This window comes from Orbicella franksi, chromosome 7 (genome assembly GCF_964199315.1).
Source record: "Orbicella franksi chromosome 7, jaOrbFran1.1, whole genome shotgun sequence".
Taxonomy (NCBI): Eukaryota; Metazoa; Cnidaria; class Anthozoa; order Scleractinia; family Merulinidae; genus Orbicella; species Orbicella franksi.
The window spans coordinates 6571225-6596386 of record NC_138151.1 but is presented as its reverse complement, the minus strand read 5'-3'; the positions used below and the strand labels follow the sequence as shown (position 1 = coordinate 6596386).

At 40.8% G+C, this 25162-nt stretch overlaps 2 protein-coding genes across 2 annotated transcripts; both read left to right on the top strand.

Moving 5' to 3' along the window:
* The first annotated feature begins 3516 nt into the window (after positions 1 to 3516).
* On the top strand, positions 3517 to 5125 carry LOC145492908 (uncharacterized). Its single transcript, XM_081472286.1, has one exon. The coding sequence runs from the start codon at positions 3768 to 3770 to the stop codon at positions 4440 to 4442; it is 675 nt and encodes a 224-aa protein (XP_081328412.1). The 5' UTR covers positions 3517 to 3767; the 3' UTR covers positions 4443 to 5125.
* A 2139-nt stretch (positions 5126 to 7264) lies between these two features.
* LOC145491806 (uncharacterized) lies at positions 7265 to 24626 on the top strand. Its single transcript, XM_081471075.1, has 8 exons — positions 7265 to 9704; positions 12096 to 12303; positions 13443 to 13753; positions 14841 to 14981; positions 15598 to 15923; positions 17307 to 18452; positions 20136 to 20403; positions 21568 to 24626. Exons 1-8 carry the CDS (start codon positions 9528 to 9530, stop codon positions 21973 to 21975), a joined length of 2985 nt encoding a protein of 994 aa, XP_081327201.1. The 5' UTR covers positions 7265 to 9527; the 3' UTR covers positions 21976 to 24626.
* Positions 24627 to 25162: the final 536 nt, after the last annotated feature.

The following is a 25162-nucleotide window of genomic DNA, read 5'->3' as shown; positions in this document are numbered from 1 at the left end:
CTTTCAAGCTTGCGCCTGTCAGAAGCTTTGCAGAAGTGCCAAACTGTGTGGCAGTATGTTAAATTAGGGATTATTGCAGTTAGATATAAGTGGAGCTTAGTCTCACATGAAATGAGATTACGAAGTCTTGCTAACACACCCACTTTTTGGCTGGCCTTCTTGCATATGTCGCTAACATGATCGCTGAAGGAGAGTTCGTCATCCATGTTTATTCCAAGTATCTTCAGGTCCCTCGTCGGTCTAATTTGTTGATCATCAATTGTCATGGTACACGTGTCCATTGCATTCTTGTCACCCTGTTGAGGTGTCATGACTAGAATTTGGTATTTGTTCGGATTAGCTTGGAGAAGGTTGGCCTTATACCATTGTGATACAGTTTTTGTTTCATTCTTGAGGGAGGAAGCTATAGATTCGATGCGTGTTCCATTGGAATATACCTGGTGGTCGTCAGCGTACATAAACAGATTGCTGGTATGCACGTTTAGGGATAAATCGTTTTGGAACAGGTTCCAGAGCAGCGGTCCAAACGATGAACCTTGAGGAAAGCCCCTTGACTGGTCTTTCCAGGAACTAGTCACACCATTAATTTGACTCGATTTTTTCTTTCTTGAAAATAAGAACGCATAAGCTCTAGAGATGTATGAGAGAACCCATACGCCTCAAGTTTCTTTATCATGAGAGCATGATGTAGAGATGTCGAAAGCCTTGCTCATGTCCGTTGACAAGACTGCCACGCATTCCTTGTTGTCCATAGCTTTTTCCAGTCCTCTGTCACACGTATGAGATTGGTCTCGCAGGAATGCATTTTCCTGTAGGCTGACATTTTGCTATACATCTCTGAGTCAGTCTTATCACTGATTTGCTTACTGAGCAGAGATTCGAACACTTCTGCTACAGAGTTTAGAGCTGTTATGGGTCGGTAATTAGCGCAGTTAGTCCTGTCATCCTTTTTAAAGACTGGGGTCCACACTCCCATCTTCCAGCTGCGTGGCTACTGTCCCGTACTGATGCAATTGTTAAAAAGCCCTGTCAACGGGGCTGCAATGGCTCCAGCAGTTAAGCTGAGGATTTTTGGCGAAATTTAGTCCCATCCCGGTGCTTTACTAGTGTTTAACTTTCTAAGTTCATTCTCGACTTGGCTGTGATTTGTCTTTTCGAATTGAAAGTAAGAGTCATAGAAAGCACGACGGATAGCTTTCACGCTTTGATGATTGTTAAAGTCTTGTTCTGTCAGTTTTAATACATGTTGACCACCGATATCATTTGCCATCGTGGAGAAATAATCACCCATCACCTCCACTACAGATTGTTGATCTGTAACGATATTCTCATTGATTCTTATGGAAATGTTTGTAACCTGTTTTCCTTTTGAGCGGAGGAATGGGTTAAAAGCAAAGCTCGGCAAATTTAAAGTACTAAATCACTACAATTTTTTTTCCTAAAGTGTAAACTTCATGTGCTTGTATCTTTCGTAGCGAAGGCCTCTGGTGGTTTTAACTATGCATGCCAATGATACACGGGAATTGGAACACGGGAACACAGGAACACACTTCACTTTTATACCTCTAAAAGAACTGCTATTTGAACGACGACCTACCATTAATTACAGGGTTAGAAACAAAGCAATGCAGTATTTTGGTGAAAACAAGCTAATATTCTGAATCTCTCTTTAGTAACAGCTTGCAAAGATTACTGAAGATAAAATTGCAATAGACCATTTTACAGTTGTCTGCTCAGTGACCTGGCCTTTGTATGGCAGCGAGGCTAGAGTTGACCTTGTTTTGATACAGACCTCACTGCTTTTGTCATGTAAATGCACCTAGTTAGCATCAGAACAACTTGTTTTACACAACAAAAGCAGTGAGGTCTGTATCAAAACAAGGTCAACTCTAGCCTCGCTACGATACAAAGGCCAGGTCACTGAGCAGACAACTGTAAAATGGTCTATTGAGGGATGTGTTGTAATCGAAAAATGCTCCTTTTTTTGTTCAAAACTCGCGTAAGCTTCTTATACTCACTATCCACATTGCCTTGAGACAGTTTACGGCAAATTTTATGACAAAAGAACTATGCGAGCAACGATGCCAACAGATAAACCATGGGCCAGAGAAAAGATAATGAAACTGCGCTACGCGAAGTTTGTGGCCTCGGAATAAACAACTCCACGTCGGGTAGAAACAAATACAATTTACTTGACAAAATTATTAATTATTAGTGTTTTACTACTGAAACGAGGGTTACAATGTTTGGCTATATAATCACTAATTCGACTCAGTCATTCTATCCCGAAAAATCTATTATCTCAAGACGTTAACAGGGAAACTACGGCCAGATAATTAGTTCAGTGACTATACTGAGGTATCGAATTATCAGCGAGGCTTCAAAATTATCAGCGGGGCTTCAAAATGCCCCGTGACAGGAGTACCCAACGACAGTTTCGAAGAAAATCCACCGTACAGTGTGCTTAACATTACCCGAGTGTCGCTACGTCAATCTTGTTTAATATTTAACTTTCCTGGGAAAAAAATACCCGCTCTTCACCGCCAGCAAGCAGGATTTTGAAGTTATCGGACTCCCAGCCAGCGCTCGACTTTGAGGTCGTCAACAAGCCAGCATGCTTTAAATTTGTCACCTAGCTAGTCAGCATAAGAAAAGTTTGCCAAAAGTTTGCCAGCATGTTCGAGTATACCATTTTTTGCCAGCCAGCGGGCGAGTAATTTCGATATACCGTAGCAAGGTATATTACCTTAAAACTATTAATATAACAACGGATTTAGTATTGCGTACTCTGAACGCAAAAAATGCGTTAACCCTTTGAATACCAACTACGCATATATGTGTAATTAATGGTCGTGCTCTTTGTACTACTTGTGACGTCATCAATTTAAATGTCATGGAAGCTAAAAAACCTGACTAAACGCTTGAAAACGGTATTTTTTGGCGAAAGTTTGGTATTCAAAGGGTGAAAGAAAAGCACAAATTTTCTCCAGAACTTTCTTTTTCGCCATAGATCGGTCCAATTGACCATTTTCAGTCTCTAACGAACAAAATTTGGCTCGATGAAGGATTTCATACATTTTCAGTTAATGGTTCCATTTTTACATTTGACTGCAAAGCTTCTGTATAAACACTTAAAAGATTACACTTACCATACAACAGTAAACAAAAGGGAAAGATAAAATGTGCTTACAGTGTTCTGATTATCCTTTAGGGATCCAAGCTTCACTCTGAAAATAAATCGTGAATTCCCTCCAAACTTGAAAAGAAGAGGGAAGTATAAACAATGTCCATCCGGTTAACAGACGTAATCTAGATATTCAGTTAATAAAGATTTATTGTTGTTATTATAAGTACAACAAGCAAGCTATCACTTGTTTCAAACGCTTACATACGACAAACTTTCACATTCATTTCATTTTCCACAGTTATTGCTCCAAAAAGTCAACGAACCTCCATGCAAAGAAAAACTGTTTAGCTCATGAAGTAAAAACAAGACAAGATTACAAAGCCCTCACTAGGCTTTGGCTACCAAGTGTCTGTCATTTTTATTTTCAAATGAACCCACGAAACAAACAGATGTCAGTTACCTTTGTCGGTATAACATTTCGATGGTGAAATAGCAAATCCCCGCAAAAGATTCAATACAGAAGCGGGAAGAATTTGCAGCAAAAGCACTCGTTAGTTGTTCGTCAGGCGATCACCGCAAAAGACTCAAGACAGAAGCCCAAAGGATTCGCAGCAAAAGCAATCGTTGGTTGTTCGTTACAATGAAGCGATCGCCGCAAAAGACTCACGACAGAGGCCGCAACGATTCACAGCAAAAGCAATCATCAGTTGTTCGCCAGGCGATCACCGCAAAAGACTCACGACAGATGCCGCAAGGATTCGCAGCAAAAGCAATCGTTGGTTGCTCGTCAGGCGATCACTGCAAAAGACTCACGACAGAGGCCGCAAGGATTCGCAGCAAAAGCAATCGTTGCTTGTTCGTCAGGCGATCACCGCAAAAGACTCACGACAGAAGCCGCAAGGATTCGCAGCAAAAGCAATCGTTGGTTGTTCGTCAGGCGATCACCGCAAAAGACTCACGACAGAAGCCGCAAGGATTCGCAGCAAAAGGAATCGTTGCTTGTTCGTCAGGCGATCACCGCAAAAGACTCACGACAGATGCCGCAAGGATTCGCAGCAAAAGCAATCGTTGGTTGTTCGTCAGGCGATCACTGCAAAAGACTCACGACAGAAGCCGCAAGGATTCGCAGCAAAAGCAATCGTTGCTTGTTCGTCAGGCGATCACCGCAAAAGACTCACGACAGAAGCCGCAAGGATTCGCAGCAAAAGCAATCGTTGGTTGTTCGTCAGGCGATCACCGCGAAAGACTCACGACAGAGGCCGCAAGGATTCGCAGCAAAAGCAATCGTTGCTTGTTCGTCAGGCGATCACGGTAAAAGACTCACGACAGAAGCCCAAAGGATTCGCAGCAAAAGCAATCGTTGGTTGTTCGTCAGGCGATCACTGCAAAAGACTCACGACAGAAGCCGCAAGGATTCGCAGCAAAAGGAATCGTTGGTTGCTCGTCAGGCGATCACCGCAAAAGGCTCACGACAGAAGCCGCAAGGATTCGCAGCAAAAGCAATCGTTGCTTGTTCGTCAGGCGATCACCGCAAAAGACTCACGACAGAAGTCGCAAGGATTTGCAGCAAAAGCAATCGTTGGTTGTTCGTCAGGCGATCACCCCAAAAGACTCACGACAGATGCCGCAAGGATTCGCAGCAAAAGCAATCGTTGCTTGTTCGTCAGGCGATCACCGCAAAAGACTCACGACAGAAGCCGCGAGGATTCGCAGCAAAAGCAATCGTTGGTTGTTCGTCAGGCGATCACTGCAAAAGACTCACGACAGAAGCCGCAAGGATTCGCAGCAAAAGGAATCGTTGCTTGTTCGTCAGGCGATCACCGCAAAAGACTCTCGACAGAAGCCGCAAGGATTCGCAGCAAAAGCAATCGTTGGTTGTTCGTCAGGCGATCACCCCAAAAGACTCACGACAGAAGCCGCAAGGATTCGCAGCAAAAGGAATCGTTACTTGTTCGTCAGGCGTGCACTGGATTTGTCTTAGTGATCGTGAGCTGTGAATTTCCAAAACGTTCTTGTTTATTTTCCGTGAAGCGTAAAATGTCAATATTATATCAGTTTTAATGAATTGTGAAAAGGCCTTTTTATTTTCCGTGAAACGTGATCTATACCCCCAAGCACCCTCTCTACTAGTCGAAGAACTGAAACGACGTTTGCAATTTTGTGTGGTTCTTGTGCACATACTGGGTGCACAGACCTTGTCAAGGCGCGTAATGAGGAACACAACCACTTTTGTTTGCGGTCATGTCTTTAGGCAGTGTCAAGTTTCTCATGGTTCAACATATCTCCTGACGTTCCAAAAGTCATTTGCGGCCTCTCGTTAACATGATCAGTGTGATCTCGGATTATAAATCCTGACCCGGATCACCCCAAAGAAATTCGCCCCATTGGTCTTGTGTTAAGCGAGTGAACATGCCGAAAAAAAAGGAGTTTTCGCCTTTGCGCCCGCCCAATATCACAGGCGACAAATGCCTGCCAAATAATCTAGCAAAATAATTATCCAGACGTGCGCTCTTTGGTCAAAGAATTTTAAACTGGCAGAAGTGTCCATTACGATACAGTTCATCGATAGATTATTCATTACACGACTCTAGTTAATTCACGGCACTAGCGTGCAGAATGAAACCGTTGCCTCAACTGGTAGGTCAACGACGAGTTCAAATGAAAGCTGTTTTGGATCGCGTTTATTACCGAAAATTCACTTGCTTGGCGCAATCAAACACATCGCGCGTTATGCCTGTCAAATTGTACTTTGGCAATATTTTCCGGACACTTGCTTAGTAGTTTGCTTTTCACAATTCTAAAACAGTGTTTTAGGCTTCGAAAGATCCTTCGGTTCCTGGCTCGGAAATTCAATTAGTACATGATTACACGCAGGACCTACAGGTCCGACCAGCTAGCCTTGTGAACTGAACACAACCAAAGGCGACAAATGATCTATTTTTGCTCAAAGAAAGCCGCACAGAAAGACGAAAGTTGTTTCCTTCTCGACTGCAAACTGAAGGAAAGTTTAAGAAGGTAAAATCTTGAGTTCTTTTAGCTGACAAAGATTTTAATAACGTAGACAATTTTAACATTTTACTTATTATGCCAAATAAAATACATTGCATGATTTAACTGCCGTTTCCGGTGAGCAACGCGCGGTAGTCCCTTGCATTCAATGTACCCAATAAGACTGAAAAAGAGGGCAAACAAGTGACCCTTGTCGTCCAGCATCTTTCGAAAAACTCCATCACGCAAAGTTGCACTGATTTAAAGCAATACAAAAGTGCTATGAGCGAGGCGTTGATTGTACAGTACATTGATCCCTTTAAATGTTAGGGAGCTTAGTCAGGTGTCTTTATCTTAGCATCAGGGAGGATAGTTGTATGACCAACAATACAGTCCGAGCTAGCGCATATAAACAAATATGCCTATCCTTTATCCGGCTGCTTTGTCTCTTTGGTAAGTCCTTTTCTCAGCGGAACTTAGATCTGGCAGATGTCTTCCCTTAGTCTCTTTTCTTTTTTCTCTCCAGCCTCTGAAATGACTCAGAACGACTGCAGATGTAAATTAACTCCCGGCAATCTTGAATCGCCGATACATTAATAAGTTTAGGGTCTCAAAATAAAAGCATTTCTCTCAGAGACAGCGAACAGTGTGGAATGAGTTCACCACAAGCATCTCTCTCAAAGCTCAAAGAGACAGCGAACAGTGTGGAATGAATCCACCCGACGGTCATTTCCGGTGAGCAACGCGCGATAGTCACCTGTTTTCCATAGGACAAACATTAACTCGTTATGCTAGTACTGAACCACGACTAAGGCATTTAATGTACCCAGCAAGACTGAAAACGAGGGCAAACCATTGTCCCTCGTCTTCCGGCAACTTTCGGGAAATTTTCGATCAGGCAAATTTGCAGATTTCTAGCAACCCAAAAATGCTGTGAGCGAAACGATGAGTGTATGGTACAATGAGATCACTTTACTTGATTAGTTTAACATCAAGAGAGAAAAGTTGACCACCGATGCAGACGACTAGCGCGTGTAAACAGAACATTATGCCTACCCTTTATCCAGCTGCTTTGTTTGCCTGCGTCAAGTCACTTTCACAGCAGATCTCAGATTTGGCAGATCTCCATTCTTTCCTTTACCAGCGGAGCCCTCGAAATAACTCAGAATGACTGCAAAAGAGGAATGTACTGTAAATGAACACCTTAGAGTCTAGGTTCATATGCCGCCGATACCTCTTTGAATTTAGTTGTCTATAAATGAAAGAATTAATGGAAAACAGACAGCGAACAGTGTCACTGATTCCAGTACAATGTACCATCACTGCCCCGTTTGCAAGCAAAAGAATTACAGGAATGAATTTACCAACCTTTAGTTGCTTTCCATTGTTTCTTTATAACTGCTGACTGTTTGCAGCACAATAGCGCCAGCAGCGGTTTTCTGAAGTGACGGCTTCTTCACGCCTTTGGAGCGACAAACGATCGGAGATTCTGGAGATCGGCCGTGTTTATTGAAAGGAACGTTTTTAACGGATTTGACCATTCGAGATACCAGTGTCATTACGTCATTGAAAATGACAGCTGCTGGTGTTATGCAATTTTTACTGGTTGATAAAAAAGATAAACCGCAACAATCTGATAATGGAGCCATCATTTTCGGGCATGGCATCACGCGCGCGTTGATTTGCATTATTTTTGTAGCGCGTGGCGCTGGGAGTAAGTACGACCGCTTGCGGTTTATCGTCTCGCTGCGGAAGACTTTAGGACGGAAGCAGTTTAATTGATTGCTTTTTCGAAAAAGTCACAGCCAGGAAAAACAAACAAGTCACGTTTTTTCCAGCTAGGGACAGTGTTTTAAATCAATTTTTAGCAAGCCAGACGCTGAACGAAAATCCCAGCCAGTAAATGATCTAATGCTAATATTTCCCAGCCAGCGTAATTGCAGCCTGTCGAGCGGCTCCGTCGGGTACTCCTGCCGTGTTCTCACAGAAATTAAGCTTGATCATGTATTTAGAGCACATTCCAAGGAGAATTAGACTTATGAGATATTCTCATTCTCTATAAATTCTGACTCGCACAGACACACAAAATTAAGCTTTTTCTGTTACTTGCTGTGCACGTTACGAATGACCTCTCAAATGCAGATTCGAGAACGGAAAGGATAAAAAATGTAAGTTTGCGACCTTGTTGAATAGTAGAATACGCTTGAAACACTACTCGGACTTCAAGATCACTGTGAGCACATGCGGCAGTTTGAAACCGGGCAGTACGGGGTAAAATGCAGACTGAGGTTGAAAAGCAGACTGCGGACCAGGGATAAAATATAGAGTGCTGACTGCAGACCTTTGAAGCAAATATCGTTTCATTTCCATTATCGAATGCTAACCGTAAAAAAGACTAAGCTAAGCGTTATCCAGGGTAATCGGAGTTAGATTCCGCGCCTGGTTAACCTGAACAGTACCGGGGTTAGCCTGAATGTCACTTGGGTTTGCTGTTTACAGTTAGCTCTCGATGATGAATCGACTCAAAAGTCTCAGTCTTACACGTCACACGATACTTTTAAAAAGCCTGTAGCTGTCTACAATTTATACTCGGGCGGAATTTTACCCCCGGTATGATGTATGAAGTCCTCAGTTAGCACTAATACTGCTCCCGAGGGGAACAGTGAATTTCGTTTCCATCGAATCTCAATGTTTCCCTCGAGGAAGTCGAAAGGAAACATTGAGATTCGATGGAAACAAAATTCACTGTTCCCCAAGGTACTAGTCATTAAGTGATTTGTCTTATAGCAAAACAAAACAAAAGCAAATTTTGGTAAACGCACTAAGATTCCAGCGACAACATCGGGCCACCTTCAACTGCTCGCTCTGATCACGTGCAACAGCAGTCAACATTTCGCGGGTAATAGCGAACTGTTTCCTGTTTGACGTCATAGTTTTCGCAATGTTGTCCGCTCATGACATGTAGCGGTAAACAGTTTCATTGTTTGTGTCATGTGACCATGAACTAGCCAATGAATGGGTGCGCTGTAGCGGAAAAAACGCCAGCTATATAACAATCTGCGTCTTTGACTAAACCCCGTTCATACTTCGATTCTTCTAAGCTGCCGGCCTCAGTCAGTATAGTGACTGAACTAATTACTTAGCCGTAGCTTTTCTGTTAAAGGACGTGTCAAAGTAATGATTATATCGCCAAGCATGACCCTCGAACCGTTGATGTCGAATCCCCCCCGGATCAGTTTTCATAAAATGACGCAGTCATGCCCTCTGCACGCGCAAGAACTATCACCATAAGGGACCAAAAATGGTTTACATTCCTTGAAATCTAGGCATTTATTTGCGTTAAATGACGCCTCTTACCTTTTTCCATCTTGTTATGCGATGTTCTTCGTTTAAATTCGTTTAAATTAGTAAAATGGCTGCTAGCAGAACGGAAACAATCGAAGAAATCGACGATATACCAGAAATGTTTCAAGCGATGGCGGCGCTTGGTATATCGTGTAAAGGACTGAAAACATTAGATCAGATGAAAGCTAAAGTGAAAGAAGAATTAAATCCGTCAGAAGATAAGCCTAGCTGGACGGCAGGACAGGTAAGAATTCTCCGACTCGAATGTAATTAAAATGTTATAAATTAAGATAACACAGTTAGTGACGGAAACTGTATTTCGCATTGATGTCAACAGCAAAATCGTTTAGCAACGTTCACCAGTTGCAGTGAGATAATTAGCGTTTAACACCCTGACTACCTCCATGAACTACCGGAAAGTGACGAATACCATTCAAATCAGGAATCGTTTAAGTAAAGGAGTTTATTTTAGGGTATTAGATTTGGGTAACCGTTTGGATAGGCCATGCTGGAAAGTGTTTTGTCCTAATATACGTTGTTGGCTTCGCAAGTGGATCCAGTAATGCTTCGAGACGCCCCATTAGATTCTAGAGGCTGCATGACATGTGTTTTCTCCATACTGCTTAGTGCATAAAATTCGTTGTCAGGATAACGAAATACCAGTTTGTGCCAAAAACCACCTGAACAATGATACTAATTTCAGACTGCAGTTGTTTCCCAGAAGCAAAAAATAGTTTTCCACGAATGTGATTGAATCTACATGTACATGCAGTAAATTGAAACGTGTCAATGACAGTTGGATGCTGATTTTAAAAGGGAACTAGCTTTTATACGGAGACAGTTTGGTTTATTTCTAAGTAACTCTGCTACGAAATTGACAAAAGTGACTTGATACAAAACCTCTACATAATTGTAAGCTATAATACTCGTCCCAGTTACCGGCGTGACACGTTACTGCAGATCATTAGATATGCATCCCGATCATAACACAGCCACTGAGTTAAGTTGTCGTTCTCATCAATGTTAATAATTAATAACAAACTTTATAAGTAAACCGTGACGGCGACGCCAACGGCAATGTCACCAAACAAAAGGTTTAATGAGCAAAAAATGGCTATAGGCACGTGATTTACATGTAAAATCTTTGTCTATTAAGGTGCGGTACTCTGCAAAGTAGCTTCGTGAAATGGCTAAGTTATGCTCATAATTTTCAGGGAATATGAACCGTATCTTTTTTTGAAACTGAACGCTCTCGTCACACATGTAGTCTGAGCAAGTTTTTAGACAGATTACAGATAGGAGTACTGAACAGATCTAGACAATAGGCCACTTTCGACATATTAAAATTCAGCTTGATGGTGAGGCCTAGAGGACACAAACAAAAGAAATGAATAAACAGGTCATTCAAGTCCCTTATTTTTATATCGAAAACAGTCTATTACAAAATTCCAAGGTAAAATTTTAATCCTATTATCAGTAGACGTTGTCCTCGGCATTTCTTAAGGTGAAAGACGGAAGGAGAAAGCTAGTATATATATATCTTATTAGATGTTTTGGTGTGTAGTATCGCTCCATATTTTTACTAGTTGTGGCTATTTTGACGAGCCCGTAGGGCTCGTCAAAATACAAACAACGAGTAAAAATATAAAGCGATACTACACACCAAAACATCTAATAAGAAATTTTTTTATCCAACTGCTGTAGTCAATGAATTTATCAGTGAAAGAGGGAAAGTGTGACAGTTTTGCGTGCGCGCGCCGACCTGTCCGGCAAACATGTTTTCTACTGTACAAATAACTGCGCAAGATCGCTGTATATTTGTACTGTTATTTGGACGGTATTCGCTGCAGTTGGATAATTATAACCTGTATTGCAGGCCTTTTATTCGGTGGTGAGAGGCAAATGTGTAATAATTGGTTTGTGTGTTAAGCCGCTACCACGGGTTAAAAACGTAGACTATCGAGGTTACGTTACGCCAATCTTGGACTCCCAGGACCCTCCCAGTTTCTTGTCATTTTCTTCTATTCTGTCACACGTTTAGCGCTCACCTGCCCAAAATAAACCTTTACTGCGGGTCTTTGTGAATACGAAAATGCATTGAATCTGCAGCTCCTTCCTATTAAATCTAAAAAGATATTCCAGGACCGCAATGAAACGTAATTAGCTTCAATTGATGCAATGTATGATGATCATAACGAGACATCGGCATCAAATAATTAAGGTTCAGTCGCGTACGACAGACTGAGGCCCCGTCCACACGTATCCGGATATTTTTGAATCCGCAACTTTTTCTTTCCGGATTCAAAAATTTCCCCGTCCACACGTAGCGTATTCAAATCGAATCCGCCTTTCCACACGCATCCGATGGTATCCGGATTCACTATAGGGAAACGAGGCCTACACGTTGTGCCGCCATATTTTATTGTTCGGTGAGAGATTCCTACGTCATCGGATTCGAAAATATCCGGATTCACCGTTCGCGCGTTATCGGATTCGTTGCGGATTTACTTTTTTTCCTCTCTGGAGAGCGAATTAAAAAATATCCGGATACGTGTAGACGGGGCCTCAAAGAGCAAATGCAAATCAAGAGCACGTTTGATTTGAGCTATGAATCACATTTGCTCTCTGGTTTTAGGCCTTTTCCATTTTAACAGAAGCTAGAGATGAAGATTTCTCGAAAAGACAAGCTTTACTTAAGCTTTACTCCGATACCGAGGACTGCGTACAAAAGCTGGATGACAAAATTCTCGCTTCACTGCAGAAGAACGTGGGCAACATTAAAGAAAAGATAGAACATCACAAAGCACAGCTGAAACGGAAAGAATACTTCATTCTAGTGGCAGGTAAATAACACGAGGCCATAGTTTAAAAATTGTTTAATTACCAACTTCTCCCAGAAAGGATTCTAAAATTGGCATTCATCCAACAAGAATTTCGTGACATTGAATCGATTGTAACTTACTCAATACCAGGAAAGTCGCATAGCTTTGAACTTGTCAGTACACCATGTTTAGAAGTTATTCCTGATCCTACATGTAGCAACTTGCAAATGGTTCCAGACCTGTAAACAGCTAGTTTCTTGATAAAAAACTGGAAAGGTCTAAAGTGCAATTTAGAGCTGTAAAACAGGCAATACCACATGCATTTCTTGAATTTGCAGCAATTCCATCGAGATTTCTCATGATATACTCCGACGGATCGCAATCAACGTTAATGTAAACAACTAATTTAAAGGGACACTGTCACCATTTTTAGCACGATTTTGGAAATCTCAAAAACATATATCGATCATTGGAAGCTGAACAATAATGGTTTTATTTTGTAGAACAAATGGTTAAAACCCATTAGGAAGTGAGGATGGCGAATAATGGCGAGGATGGAAACGCATTGCGATATGGATTTTTGAAAAGAGCGTCAGGATATCAGTTTTTCAAAGGTTCAAGTTTGGCTCGAGAATCATTGAAATCTTGCAAAAATGTTGCTGCAGTGTGAACGTTCTTCAAGAAATTTCTTTTAATCATTTAGTTAGAGCTAATGAAGTTCTTGGGTGCTTAAATCCGGAAATTTCGGTTGAAAGTCAAATAGAACAGTAATTTTCCGGAAAATCAGTTCGGAAATTGTAGACTACCTCCAGAGGTAGTCCTCTTTTTCCCTTCGGAACGGAACGGTGGAAATTTCCTTACCATTTGCTAAATTTTCCAGTTTCCAGTCTCTCATCAGCCGAAAACAATTACGAGAAATCGAATTGCAAATGGTAAGCGCCATCTCGTTTGGTTGGTTTGCTGATTTTGGAAAAACCCTTACCATTATACAACGGTCATCCCAACCGGTTTATTCTGACAAATGGTAAGCACCCCTTATTACATAAATTTAGGGACCATTTCGTGAATCTATCACAGTGTTAAGCAAATATATTGTGACAGTGTCCCTTTAAAGAAGACTATGAAGGCCATCCAATAATAGGCGGTTAATATATTTGAAGGTGAAACAGGCTCTGGAAAAAGCAGCTTGGTTAATCTCATTCTGGGAGAAGAACTTCTTCCATATTCTGTACTCAGCACAACGTCCACCATATGCGAATTGAGATATGGAAAGCAACCCAGAATCGTGGCTCACTTTAAGGACAAGGATCCTGAAACAGGGCTTCCAATTAAAGAGTTCCCTCTAAAGGATGAATCCTCTAAACAAAGTTATCTTCAGCAGATTTCTCCTTATGTTCACGTGAAGAGTGATCGAGAAAAAGGTTCAGTTTACAAAAAGATTGAACTCTTTTGGCCTCACCAACTTTTGGAGGTATTTATTAATGACGTGCTATTAAATTAGTCCTTTCTCATCAGTTATGTATGTCTGTATAGTTATAAAAAATGCACGTACGCTACAAAGCAAATTAAACGGGTTCCATGGAACCCTCGAGCTCCGCACATCCCATCAGCAGCTGAGTCACGTCATTGACATTACAGCACAATTAAAAATGTAATATCTTCCAAATGAATCGTCAATAATAAATATACTTGGAAACTTAACAAATTGACGTCAGTTTTTATGCGTCTGTCCTCTTATTGATGATAAATCGTGTCATAACATTGTCGAAGTGGCTGTTGAACCACGAACCGCAGGCAAGTGGTACCGCAGTAAACTTTGACAATGTCATGACGAAATTTGTCATCAATAAGAGGACAGACGCAGAAAAAACTGACGTCAATCTGATTTTTACAATAACAAGACCCCAACAAGGTCAAATATCGGTAACAAATGAAGGGAAAAGACGTTGTAAACCTGCCGTACACAAAGATAAGTGAATTTCATTTAAAATGACGTACACATTGTCAATAGCTTATCTCGCTTTATGATTGGCTACTGAAAAATGTCCATAAAATCTAATTAGCTAAAAAGTTGACGGTTTTACAGCTGAAAGTTGAACTTGAAAGCTTGCATAAATAAAAACTTAATCCGTCTGTACTCTTATTGATGATAGGAATGAGCCAATCAGCGCGCGAGAAATTAGACAGTTATTGTAAAATGTGAAGTAATAGATCATTTTACAGTTGGCTTAGTGACCTGGCCTTTGAATGGCAGCGAGGCTGGAGTGACCTTGTTTTGATATGACCTCTACTTTTTTGTGGAAATCACTGAAGTTGTTCTTTTGCTAACTAGTTGGCATTTAAACAAACGAGAAAAGCAGAGAGGTCTGTATCAAAGCAAGGTCACCTCCAGCCTCGCTTGCATTCATGGCCAGTAACTAAGCACACAGCTGTAAAATGGCCTATTCTAAGTTTTTCATAATCTACACATTTTGTTGGTCATCTCGCATGCTCTCATTGCTTCGTGAAAATAATCAGCGAAAAAATGACAACCCACGTTTCAATTCAATATCTTTCAGAAAGGCTTGGTTATAATTGACAGTCCTGGTATTGGTGAATCTAACATCATGGATGAGATGGTCACACAGTATTTGCCTCAAGCCTTTGCCTTCATTTATGTCGTAAACAGTTCAAACTCTGGAGGAGTTCAGAAAGACAGAGTATGTATTGTCGTTGGATGAAAGTAGTGAAATTACTACTTCGTAGTATGCCCGTAGATGATGAAGAATGCTACTGACCAGCTCCCAGATGGCTTGATAGCTCATTTGGTAGAACACTGCACCGGTATCGCAGAGGTCATGGGTTCGAATCCCGTTCAGGCTTTAATTTCACAACTGCTTAAGTTGTTTGCATAACTGCGATGATCAATCATGTCTTTTTATCTTTCTCTGCAGTTCAAATGCATGACCTTTCATATATTCATTTGTATTCTTCACCATCTACGGGTATATTACGAACTCACATACTGACCAGCTCCCAGATAGCTTGATAGCACTGCACCGGCATCGCAGAGGTCATGGGTTCGAATCCCGTTCAGGCCTGAATTTTTTTCAAGCTTTAATTTCACAACTGCTTAAGTTGTGTGTATAACTGTGATGATCAATCATGTCTTCATATGTTTCTCCGCAGTTTAAATATATGATCTTATATTCATTTGCAATATTTATATTGCACACTTGCATTATAGTTATATACGTGGTTTAGATATCCACTGGCGTAATAGTCAATTTAACAAAAAGTGCCGGCATGTTAAGTCATGTTACTTTTGATTTGCAGCTTGAAAAGCTACTGGATGACGTAAGAGAGGCTACTCTTCAGGGACAGAAAGAATCAGTGGCATCCCAGTGTGCTTTGTTCGTGTGCAACAAATGGGACCAAGTTCCGGAGAAAGAAGTAGAAGAGGTCCAGAATCACGTGACCAAGAAGCTGAAGACGCGTTGGCCTGGTATTGATCCCAAGTCACAGATAACCTATATGTCAACAAAAAACGCCAGTATCGCTCAGAACCGCGGAATTATTACGAAAGATTTTTTTTCCCTGATGAATGGCATAAGGTCGATGGTTTTGAAAAGCATTGAAGCGCGGCTGGAAATGCACTGGAAGTAAGCATTTTAGCATTTATTGTTAAGTTGTCGATTTTAAAAACCAATATAACAAATTACTAAAATATATAATTATGATATATTAAACAATTAGGTTGTGAGCTCGAGATTTCTATCATATTGCTTGATAGTTGACGAGGGTGCAGCCCGAGTCAGCTATCACGCATAGAAATCGAGAGCGAAGAATCTAATTGTTTTAGTATAAATCTAGTAGTCGGTCGAAACTTTATCTTAATCCTCTTTATAGACACCTCGAAAACTCAAAGGAGCGCCCGTCATTTTGTTAACAAGCGCTCACTGCTACGTTACTCACTATCTACTTAACAATTAGATCATGAACTCGAGATTTCTATGAGGTGAGAGTTGACGAGGCCGAAGGCCGAATCAACTGTCAAATTTCCGACCTCAAATTTTCAAGATTGATGAGGCCGAAGGCCGAATCAACTGTCAGCTCATAGAAATCGAGAGCGAATAATCTAATTGTTTCAGTAGAATTCTAACTAAGTTCTACACAGAGTAGAACACCTTGCTAGCGAGGAGGAAGATAAGGCAAAGGAAGTACGGCACATCCAGAATGCTCTACTCGCAAATGGTTACAAACGCTGGATGTTTAAAGTCCCTTCCCGACCCAGCCCCACAAGTCAAGAGAACAGCACCTCGGAGACACCTAGACCAACCTCCGTAGGCCTGCCTTATGTGTCTGGACTCTCAGAAATCTTAGTAGAGTCTTTAGGGCACAAGACATCCGCACATACCACAAGCCTTACTACACGCTGAGGTCCATCTTAGTCCATCCAAAAGACAGGACACCAACTGAAAAGGAGACGGGCGTGGTATACGACATCACATGCAACGATTACGGAGAGCATTACATTGGCGAGACAGCGAGAACTCTGGAGAAGCGACTGGGTGAACATCAGAAACAAACAACATCTGCAATACGGGAACACCAGTCTCAGGCCAACCACGAGATCGACTGGGAAGGAGTCAAGAGTCTTGATAAAGAGTCGGTAGATATCAAAAGGAAAATCAAGGAAGCCATCCATATCAGACGTCAACGCCCAACACTGAACAGAGACGGGGGCTATGATCATCCCGCCATTTTTGACCATCTGTTGTCACGTGATTAAACAATTTGCATTCACGTGACAACGTGAGCTCACTTTAATCGCTGATGAAGACTGTGCGATACAGTCGAAAGCTTCGTTTACAAAATTTTTCAGACCTTGTGACAAGAATAATTGTTCGTTTATTTATACACCAAGGTCAAGAATGAGCTTACATAGTCACTATTCTGAAACTTTAACTTGCATACATTTGTATGTTCGCGTGGTAAAAACTGTTCATTTAAATAGTATACTTTCTATTGTTATTTTATTGTAGATGGCTGGATTACTTTCTCTCACGGATAGTTTATCAAGCAAAAGCTTTTGTGATGAGCGCCTCCAGAGACCAGGACAAAGTCGCCAACATATTGGCTTTGATTATCATTCGTTTGATGCGAATTGAAGAAAAACAAACCGAAGTCATGGAAGAGCTTCATAACTACTTGAAGGATCGTGTCAGAGGTGCAGTCCAGAAGCTCAGTGAGTATCTTAAGTCAGACGATGTCAGAAATCGCTTCATCTCGTGGACCTTAGACGAAGTCCCAACGGCAGAGAGCTCCTGGGAAGTGACTAAAACCAACATCACGAAAGCGTTAAACAATCGGCTGCGAGAAATCATTGAGCATTGGGAAGAAGATAACCAAGTATTTTCAGATGCTCGCCAGTCCCTTTTACAACACTTTCAGCAAAAATACAATTTTGTTGAAAGGCAGCTGCGGAATCTCCAGGGTGCTGTCACAGATGATGACGTCGATGTTCCACAAAGTATACCAGCTGATGAAGGCTTCACTACTGCAGGAAAGATTGCCCTCGGCGTCACTAGTCCAATATGGGTTCCCCTTACCCTAGTTGCACTGGTAATTGGTGCCCCTGTGGTGGGAATACTGTCGATTAAAAGCAAGATAGAAGATAGAAGTAGGATCAAGAAATACGAAAGAGACAAATGTCTTTTTATGGCTGAAACAGCTGCAGACTATCTCGATGATGTTACAAACGAAAGCGTGCTCAAGGAGTTTGTGAAGGACCAACTGAAAGAGGCTAAGCTGTGTCTAAAGCAAATTGAAGCCCGTATTCCCGAGCTGATCGAGGGTGACAAGATGTTATTCAGACAACTCCATAATGAAGGCCGTTCAAAGGAAGAGATAAAAGAATTGTACCAACCAATCGTGGATGAAGCTTCTGATGTCAGGGGACATCTGGCGGTATTTGCATTGAAAGAAATCCGTGCCATTGACATCAGCTGCAACGAGTTAGACTGGAAAGAAGACATGCCCTCCCGTCTTGGATGTGGTGCATTTGCCGCTGTGTATCAAGGGAAGATAAAAAAGCAAGGGAAGGAGAAAACTGTAGCATTAAAGGTTTGCAGCGGTGTGCTTGATTTCAAAAATGCAAACCTCATCATGGCGGAGGTAGAACATTTGAGGTAAGTGATTTAGGAGTCTGTCCACGAGAGGACCAGGCAAGCATGACACATGCCATCTCACCGATTTCTCTCAAACTTTCACAGATGATTAAGGCCATTAAGTTATTTAAGAGTCCAAAGTGGTTTGGGCTGCCGGTCAATCCCTGGGGTATTACTGCTTTCACATCAAACCCCAGGGATAAAACCCCGAAATTAACTCTACAATTCCACTTCCAACAATAAATGAAAAAGTACAATGTAGTCAGGTGGCTGTGTTCCAGTTCCAGTGGATTATTTCAATGAAGTGTAAAGACCAATCCAGTTCAAGAATAGTAGATTTATGTTGCTTTGTCGACAATCCTGAAGATCATTCTACAAAGTGCCTGCTCCTAAATGAGCTCTGCAATACCTGAAAATCTCTTCTCTATTCGTCCTTCAATATGCATGAATTGCGAGGTTAAAGAAACTCAGGAGCTTCCAGGGAAATTCAGCTTAAAAGCTGAATACTTGTAAAGTCATAATATGGAGGTATATCTATGACAAAATTCGATACTCAGTAATTGATATCAAATCATCCAAATTTACATGCACCAATCCAAAGCTGAATGGCAACTAGCGATTCTACAAATAGTCCTTACGCAAACAGGCATCACGCTAAAAGGGATCACACTAAAATGCATCATGCTAAAAGACATCACACTGAAAGGCATCACTCGAAAAGGCATCACGCTTAAAGGCATCACGCGAAAAGGCATCACGCTGAAGGGCATTACGCTGAAGGGCATTACGCTGAAGGGCATCACGCTTAAAGAGATCATGCGAAAAGGCATCACACTGAAGGGCATCACGCGAAGAGGCATCATATTTAAAGGTATCACGCAAAAAGGCATCACGCGAAAAGGCATCACGCTTAGGCATCACCCAGAAAGGCACCGTTACAAAAATTATATGGAATCCAGGGCTAAATCTTCTTACTCCTGTCTTGTAAGAGAAGAGCCTTCTCAAATAGTTTTTGACCGAGACATTCCGTCTTTGCCTCCTCGCGAGGTCTTAATTCAGTACAGGAGGCGTGCCTTGAGAGAGTTAATACAGCAAGTGAGCAATGGAATCGAAAGCGATTGCATTTCTTTCCGATCGGTGAGATCGGCGAGTATTTTTCAAGATGGCGGACAAGTGCTGGGCGTTCTTCGTATGACATTGGCGATACTACAAGAACCTCCTGAACATGAATTCACTACTGCCGATGCACCTCTCCTTTATTATGGTGCAAGAAAAAAGAGACACAAGCAGAAGCGTTATGCCTTTTTGCGTGATGCCTGTTTGTGTGATGCCTTTTCGCGTGATACCTTTTAGTAGGTGTAATACCTTTCGCGTGATACCTTTTTGCGTGATGCCTTTCTGCGTGATGTCTTTTCGTGTGATGCCTTTTAACGTGATGCCTTCCTGCGTGATGCCTTTTCGAGTGATGCGTTTAGGCGTGATGCCTTTCAGCATGATGCCCCTTAGCGTGATGCCTTTTAGCGTGATGCCTGTTTGCGTAATTACCATTTGTAGAATCGGATAGTTGCCATTCAGCTTTTGATTGATGCATGTACAATTTGGATAATTTGATATGAATTACTGAGTTCTGAATTTTGTCATAGATATACTTCCATATCATACTTGTATCTATATATATTGCGTGTTTTTCATTCTGTTCGTCAGAAAATTGGACCATCCCCACATTGTAAAGTTTTATGGCACATCCCTTCTCAAGAAAGCGGACACCACAAGAGTGATCCTGGTAATGGAAAAGTGCAAAGGAAACTTGAAGAGTCAGATCTTCGATCACCCAGAAGCAACTCCAGCAAAAACCAAGAATCCTGCTGTCATTCAAAACGTATATCAATGGGCGAAGGAGATAGCCGAAGGTCTTGCGTTCATTCACAAGCAGGGGATTGTCCACAGGGACCTCAAATTAGAGAACATCTTGGTATGAGGCTGAACTTTGTATTATGGCAATTTAAAAATATTGACCTCAATATTGTTCAAAACCTTAATTTTTTTAAATGGCTTTAGGGAAAAAGAAAAACATTTAGTGTTTCCTGTCTGATGGTTTGTAAATTGAATAAAAAAATAAGGAAATCTGTTTTAATTCGAGTGCAAAAAGGTAAAACGCCAAACTTTGAAACGTAAAATTGGATAATGTATTTAATTCTTTCTTGATTCAAGAACAAAGGAGTACGTACACATGTACACTAAACTATGTTTTCTAGGAGGTCCTTAAAGTGCACCTAACCCCCAAATTGTTTTTTCGCTAAAACGAATCTACTTGTTATTTGAAATACTTCTGCGAAAAACTTTTTGGATTCAGTTAAATCCTCAATTTTCTGTGCCCCGACGAAATCTCGAAAATAGCTCCAAAACACCGCGATTTTGTTTCGCTACCGAGTTTTAGGAAAATGGGTCCAGCGGCTATTGTGACGTCTACCCAGGAAGGTTGAATATCTCACGTCCTCTTATTTTCTTCAGGATGGTGCAATACACATTCGAAAAGGGGCAGAAACGCCTTCCAGAAGTGCTCTCGGCTGTTGCAGTAATATCACAGACTTAAAGAAAGATATACTGCAAAGAATTCTTCCCCGTTGTCGCTTGAAATATTGGAAGTTGCTTGCAAAGTTCTAGGCAGTGAGTTCACAGTTGTCGAACGTGCTCGATCGAAGTTTATTTCGGAGTCTTCCAAATCCAAACTTAACTCTGACTCCAGTGACGAAAAAGAAATGATTATGAGACAAAACTTGGACGTTTTAGTCCCAAAATATATTGGAACGATTAGTTTTGTTTTCCGTTTTCTCGAGCAAATACAGAGAACTGACTGAGGCGCCATTGTCTTTGGTCCCTGGGTAGACGTCATCAGCAACCGCCACCCCAGACTCCATAAAATGCGGTCACGCAACACTTCAAGCGCGACTTTGAAAGGGCATAGAAAATCGAGGATTAAACCAAATTCAAAAATTCAATTTTCGCCCAAATGCTTCGAATAACTAGTGGATTCGTTTTAGTGAAAAAAAAAATGGGGGTTAGGTGCACTTTAAGAGAATTTGTTTAATTTACCAAGTACAGTAAAACTACAGGTGTTCCTTCTTTTACATTAAAGCTATCAGAGGAAAACTCAGTGAAGATAACTGATGTTGGCGTTTCTAAAGACGTAAAGGATATCACGGGTACTTTAGCGGGGACCCCTATGTACATCGCACCGGAAGTGTTTCATTCCAAGTTATATGACAGCAAAGCAGACATATACAGCTTTGGCATACTACTTTGGGAGATGTGGTACGGGCGGCAGGCGTTTGCTGAATTCAGGGGGTCGATGACAGCCTTCTTTAGTTTGGTAGATAAAGGCTACCGTCCGGAAGATGCGGAAGGTGGAAAGAAGCCTCCAGACCGCTTGAAAAAATTGATGAGCCGGTGCTGGAATCGAAGTCCAGAGCAACGCCCTTCTGCAGAGATTTGTAATAAAGAAATCACTACACTGTCGCAGGCGGTTGTTAGACCATCATCGTAACTTAACTTGCACCTAACGTTCTCGACTGATCCATAGCACGTTCAAGTAACAGAAAACTTTGTTTTAGATCTTTGTCTTCTTTCTGGTGGAAAGGAATAGTCAGCCACCTCTCCGGTTCAGAGCTTGTCCAATTTACACATAATAGATAATTAAGGATAAGCATAAATTTTGATTTCGGTTTTGTAGGGATTTTTACATTAGAAAGTTAGCACTGAAACGGCACTTTTATCGAAGACAAGTTAGAACATTGATTAACCTTTGATACTGAAGTAAGGCCGATCAGCTTTTGAAGAAAGGGGCGCAGGATAGATCAGTTTGGCCCGCAATCAAACCGGGTCATCTTTATCCAATAGACTCTTATAAAACAAGGCGGAATAATTTACTGTCTTAATGTATATAATTTATCAGGAAGGTATAGTTCCTGGGCATTTTGGGTTTATACATCCCTCTCGTTTCCGTCTGGAGTAATAATCAGTGTGTTTTCGAGAAAAGAAGGGGCAGCTAGATACGAACTTTAGTTTTGCACCACATTTTCCATTGACACAACGGAATTTAGCTTCTGATATAGAGATCGTTTGTCTTGAGCACATAAATTAGGCAGAAAAACTCTTTCAAACTGAATAGAAAGTATTTTTGCAAGTGGAGATCATTTATGAACAATAGGAATAGAGGAAGAAAGTTGCATTGTAAACAATATATACTAATATAAAATAATGGTACCTTTCTGAGGATGTTATCGCTTTGTCCATGCAAGTTTTAATATTATGTTGGGACGAATTTTAGGATATGTTTGGGATCTATTTGATGTTTGTTTAATTGGCATTGTTTTCATTTGATATTTACTCGAGCGACATTTATTCATATTTGATTAACCGGTATTTCATTCGTTCAGGAATTTCCCCTACCATCGATAGAACTGATTATGACGGGACATATTCCCTGATATTCTTTCAGTACTTCGATTTGCTTGTAGGAGAGGATTTTCCTATTTCTATTATTGTGGGTTCGTTTTTGGGGAATAAAACATATCAATGGTATTTACTATACCTTAACAGTGTGTAAAAAAAATGCTTAAGGGATCATTTTAGGGACTTATCGTGAAAATTATCAAAGGGTTAATAAACTACCAAGAAAAGAAATATGTTTTTTTGAGAAAAGTTCGGAGCTCCGTTCTATGTTAATTTTAGCCAACAATCAAAGGTTAAACGAAAAGAAAACATCGAAAAGATGCTAATAGCTTTTGGAGGAAACTCGTTTGTGGTTCACTTTTAGATACTTCTAGATTGTGAGAGTCTTGTGTGTTTATCGTAGCTAACTGTGTCTCAACAGCTTTTCTTTATGTTTTGGCTTACAAGAGCGTTTACAGCATCAGAACCATGTTAACTGTTCATACGAATGTCCTGGAATTTGGATTATTTTAAGTTTAGTTAACGATTCCGTAATGTCTTGGGACAACCTACGCTTAACTTCAATCTTACGGCTTAACTCTGAGAAACGATTTAGCTGGACATATTCTATGTACAAGCACGTATTTCTTCCATCATTATTGAGGTTTACTTTAATCTGTGTATCAGGACAAACAACCAAACTTCAACGAACTCTATTTCCGTTGCCATTTACGTTACTTTCATTTAGGAAACAAACATTAGCTATCATTACATCCGAAAACGTGATTTCAGCTGGCGTGCCTCCTGAGAAGTAATATCCTTAAAGATAAAAATTTACTTTAGGTTGAATCCAGGTCACACATTTATACATAATGAGGAGTTTTCTAAAACTCATTAAAATCTTGCTGACCCTACATTTCTAACACCTTCGAGGTCCTTTGTTCTCAATTCGTGAGTTTAAACTCAATTTTCTATGCTCTTTCAGTGTAAAACTTAATTCACTTTTCATCAGGACCTACACCAAAATCATAGTTAGTTTTCTATCTGTTTACTTTCTTTTTTATGCATTCTTTGCATAGAAATCTCTTGGAATACAGATTTTTGCAAAAGTAAACATACCAAGATGTGATGATGAAATCTATTATTTTGGGCAACTCGAACAGCTGAAGTTACCTTTTATGCATAACAAAGATATTTGATTTAGTTAGTTTTGGTAAATTAGGTTTCTCTGACATAAATATGAGTGCAGCTTATACCGACTTGACTGGTGATTCACGTGTAACTTATGTCAACTTCACTGGTAAAAAGACTTGCAAAACCTTGAAGACGTTTGACAGACTTAGCCACCTCTGTAAGCCTGACGATGATACCCAATAAAGCCTACGCTGTTGTGAAACAAAATCTGCTTCGTGACAATTAGGAAAATTTCCCGCCGTACAAACACTTTTAAAGAGTTTTCCCTGTGATTAATTTTTTCCGACAATTTAAAAATGGTGTTCTTCTTACCCGAACATTGATATCAAAAGGCTGTAACCCTATCAAACAAATCTCTGCTTTGGTCAGTCAACTTCCCTTCTGAAGAACCATGATGTAATCCCCTGGTACACAGGTCTAGAATCAGGGAGCAAGAAATGTCGAAAGTGAAATGTCCACCCTTTGCTGGTTAATTCTCGGCGTAGTCAATGGTACAAAACCGAGCGAAAAATCAATCGAGCTCCACTCGTTCGCTTGATTGCCGATTTGTCCGGCAATCGAACAGCATCGAACTGGACATTTTTGGGCGAGTTCGATTTTCGAACTTAGGAGTTCGATTACCCAATCAATCGGAAAAATCGAACCAATCGAACAAAACCGGTAATACAAATATCGATAAGCACTGCGTTCTCACTAAAATGAGGTAATTATGAGCTGAGAGATTTCCCTGTTATAACTAAGTGACCCAATTGTAAAGAATATATACACATTTTTAATTAAGTCAAATGCTTTTGTCTTAAGTGGTTTGAAGTTGAATCCTATACAAACCTATTTGACCTCAACGCCCTGTTTTAAATTGGATGAAACCGGTTTGGAATGCCAAAGGATGGATCAATCCAGAGTTCGACTGCCGACCCAATCCAAATCAATCAAACGATTGGAATTCGATTAAGTTCGATTTTGTACAACTTTTCGATTTTCGAATTTTCGATTGTGTTCGATTGGCAAAAAGTTTAAGTGAGTTCGATATGCTCGATTGTAATAGTCATAGCATTTTTTTCTTGGACAACTGTGTCCAAGGAAGAAAGGTGCAATGAGGATAACCC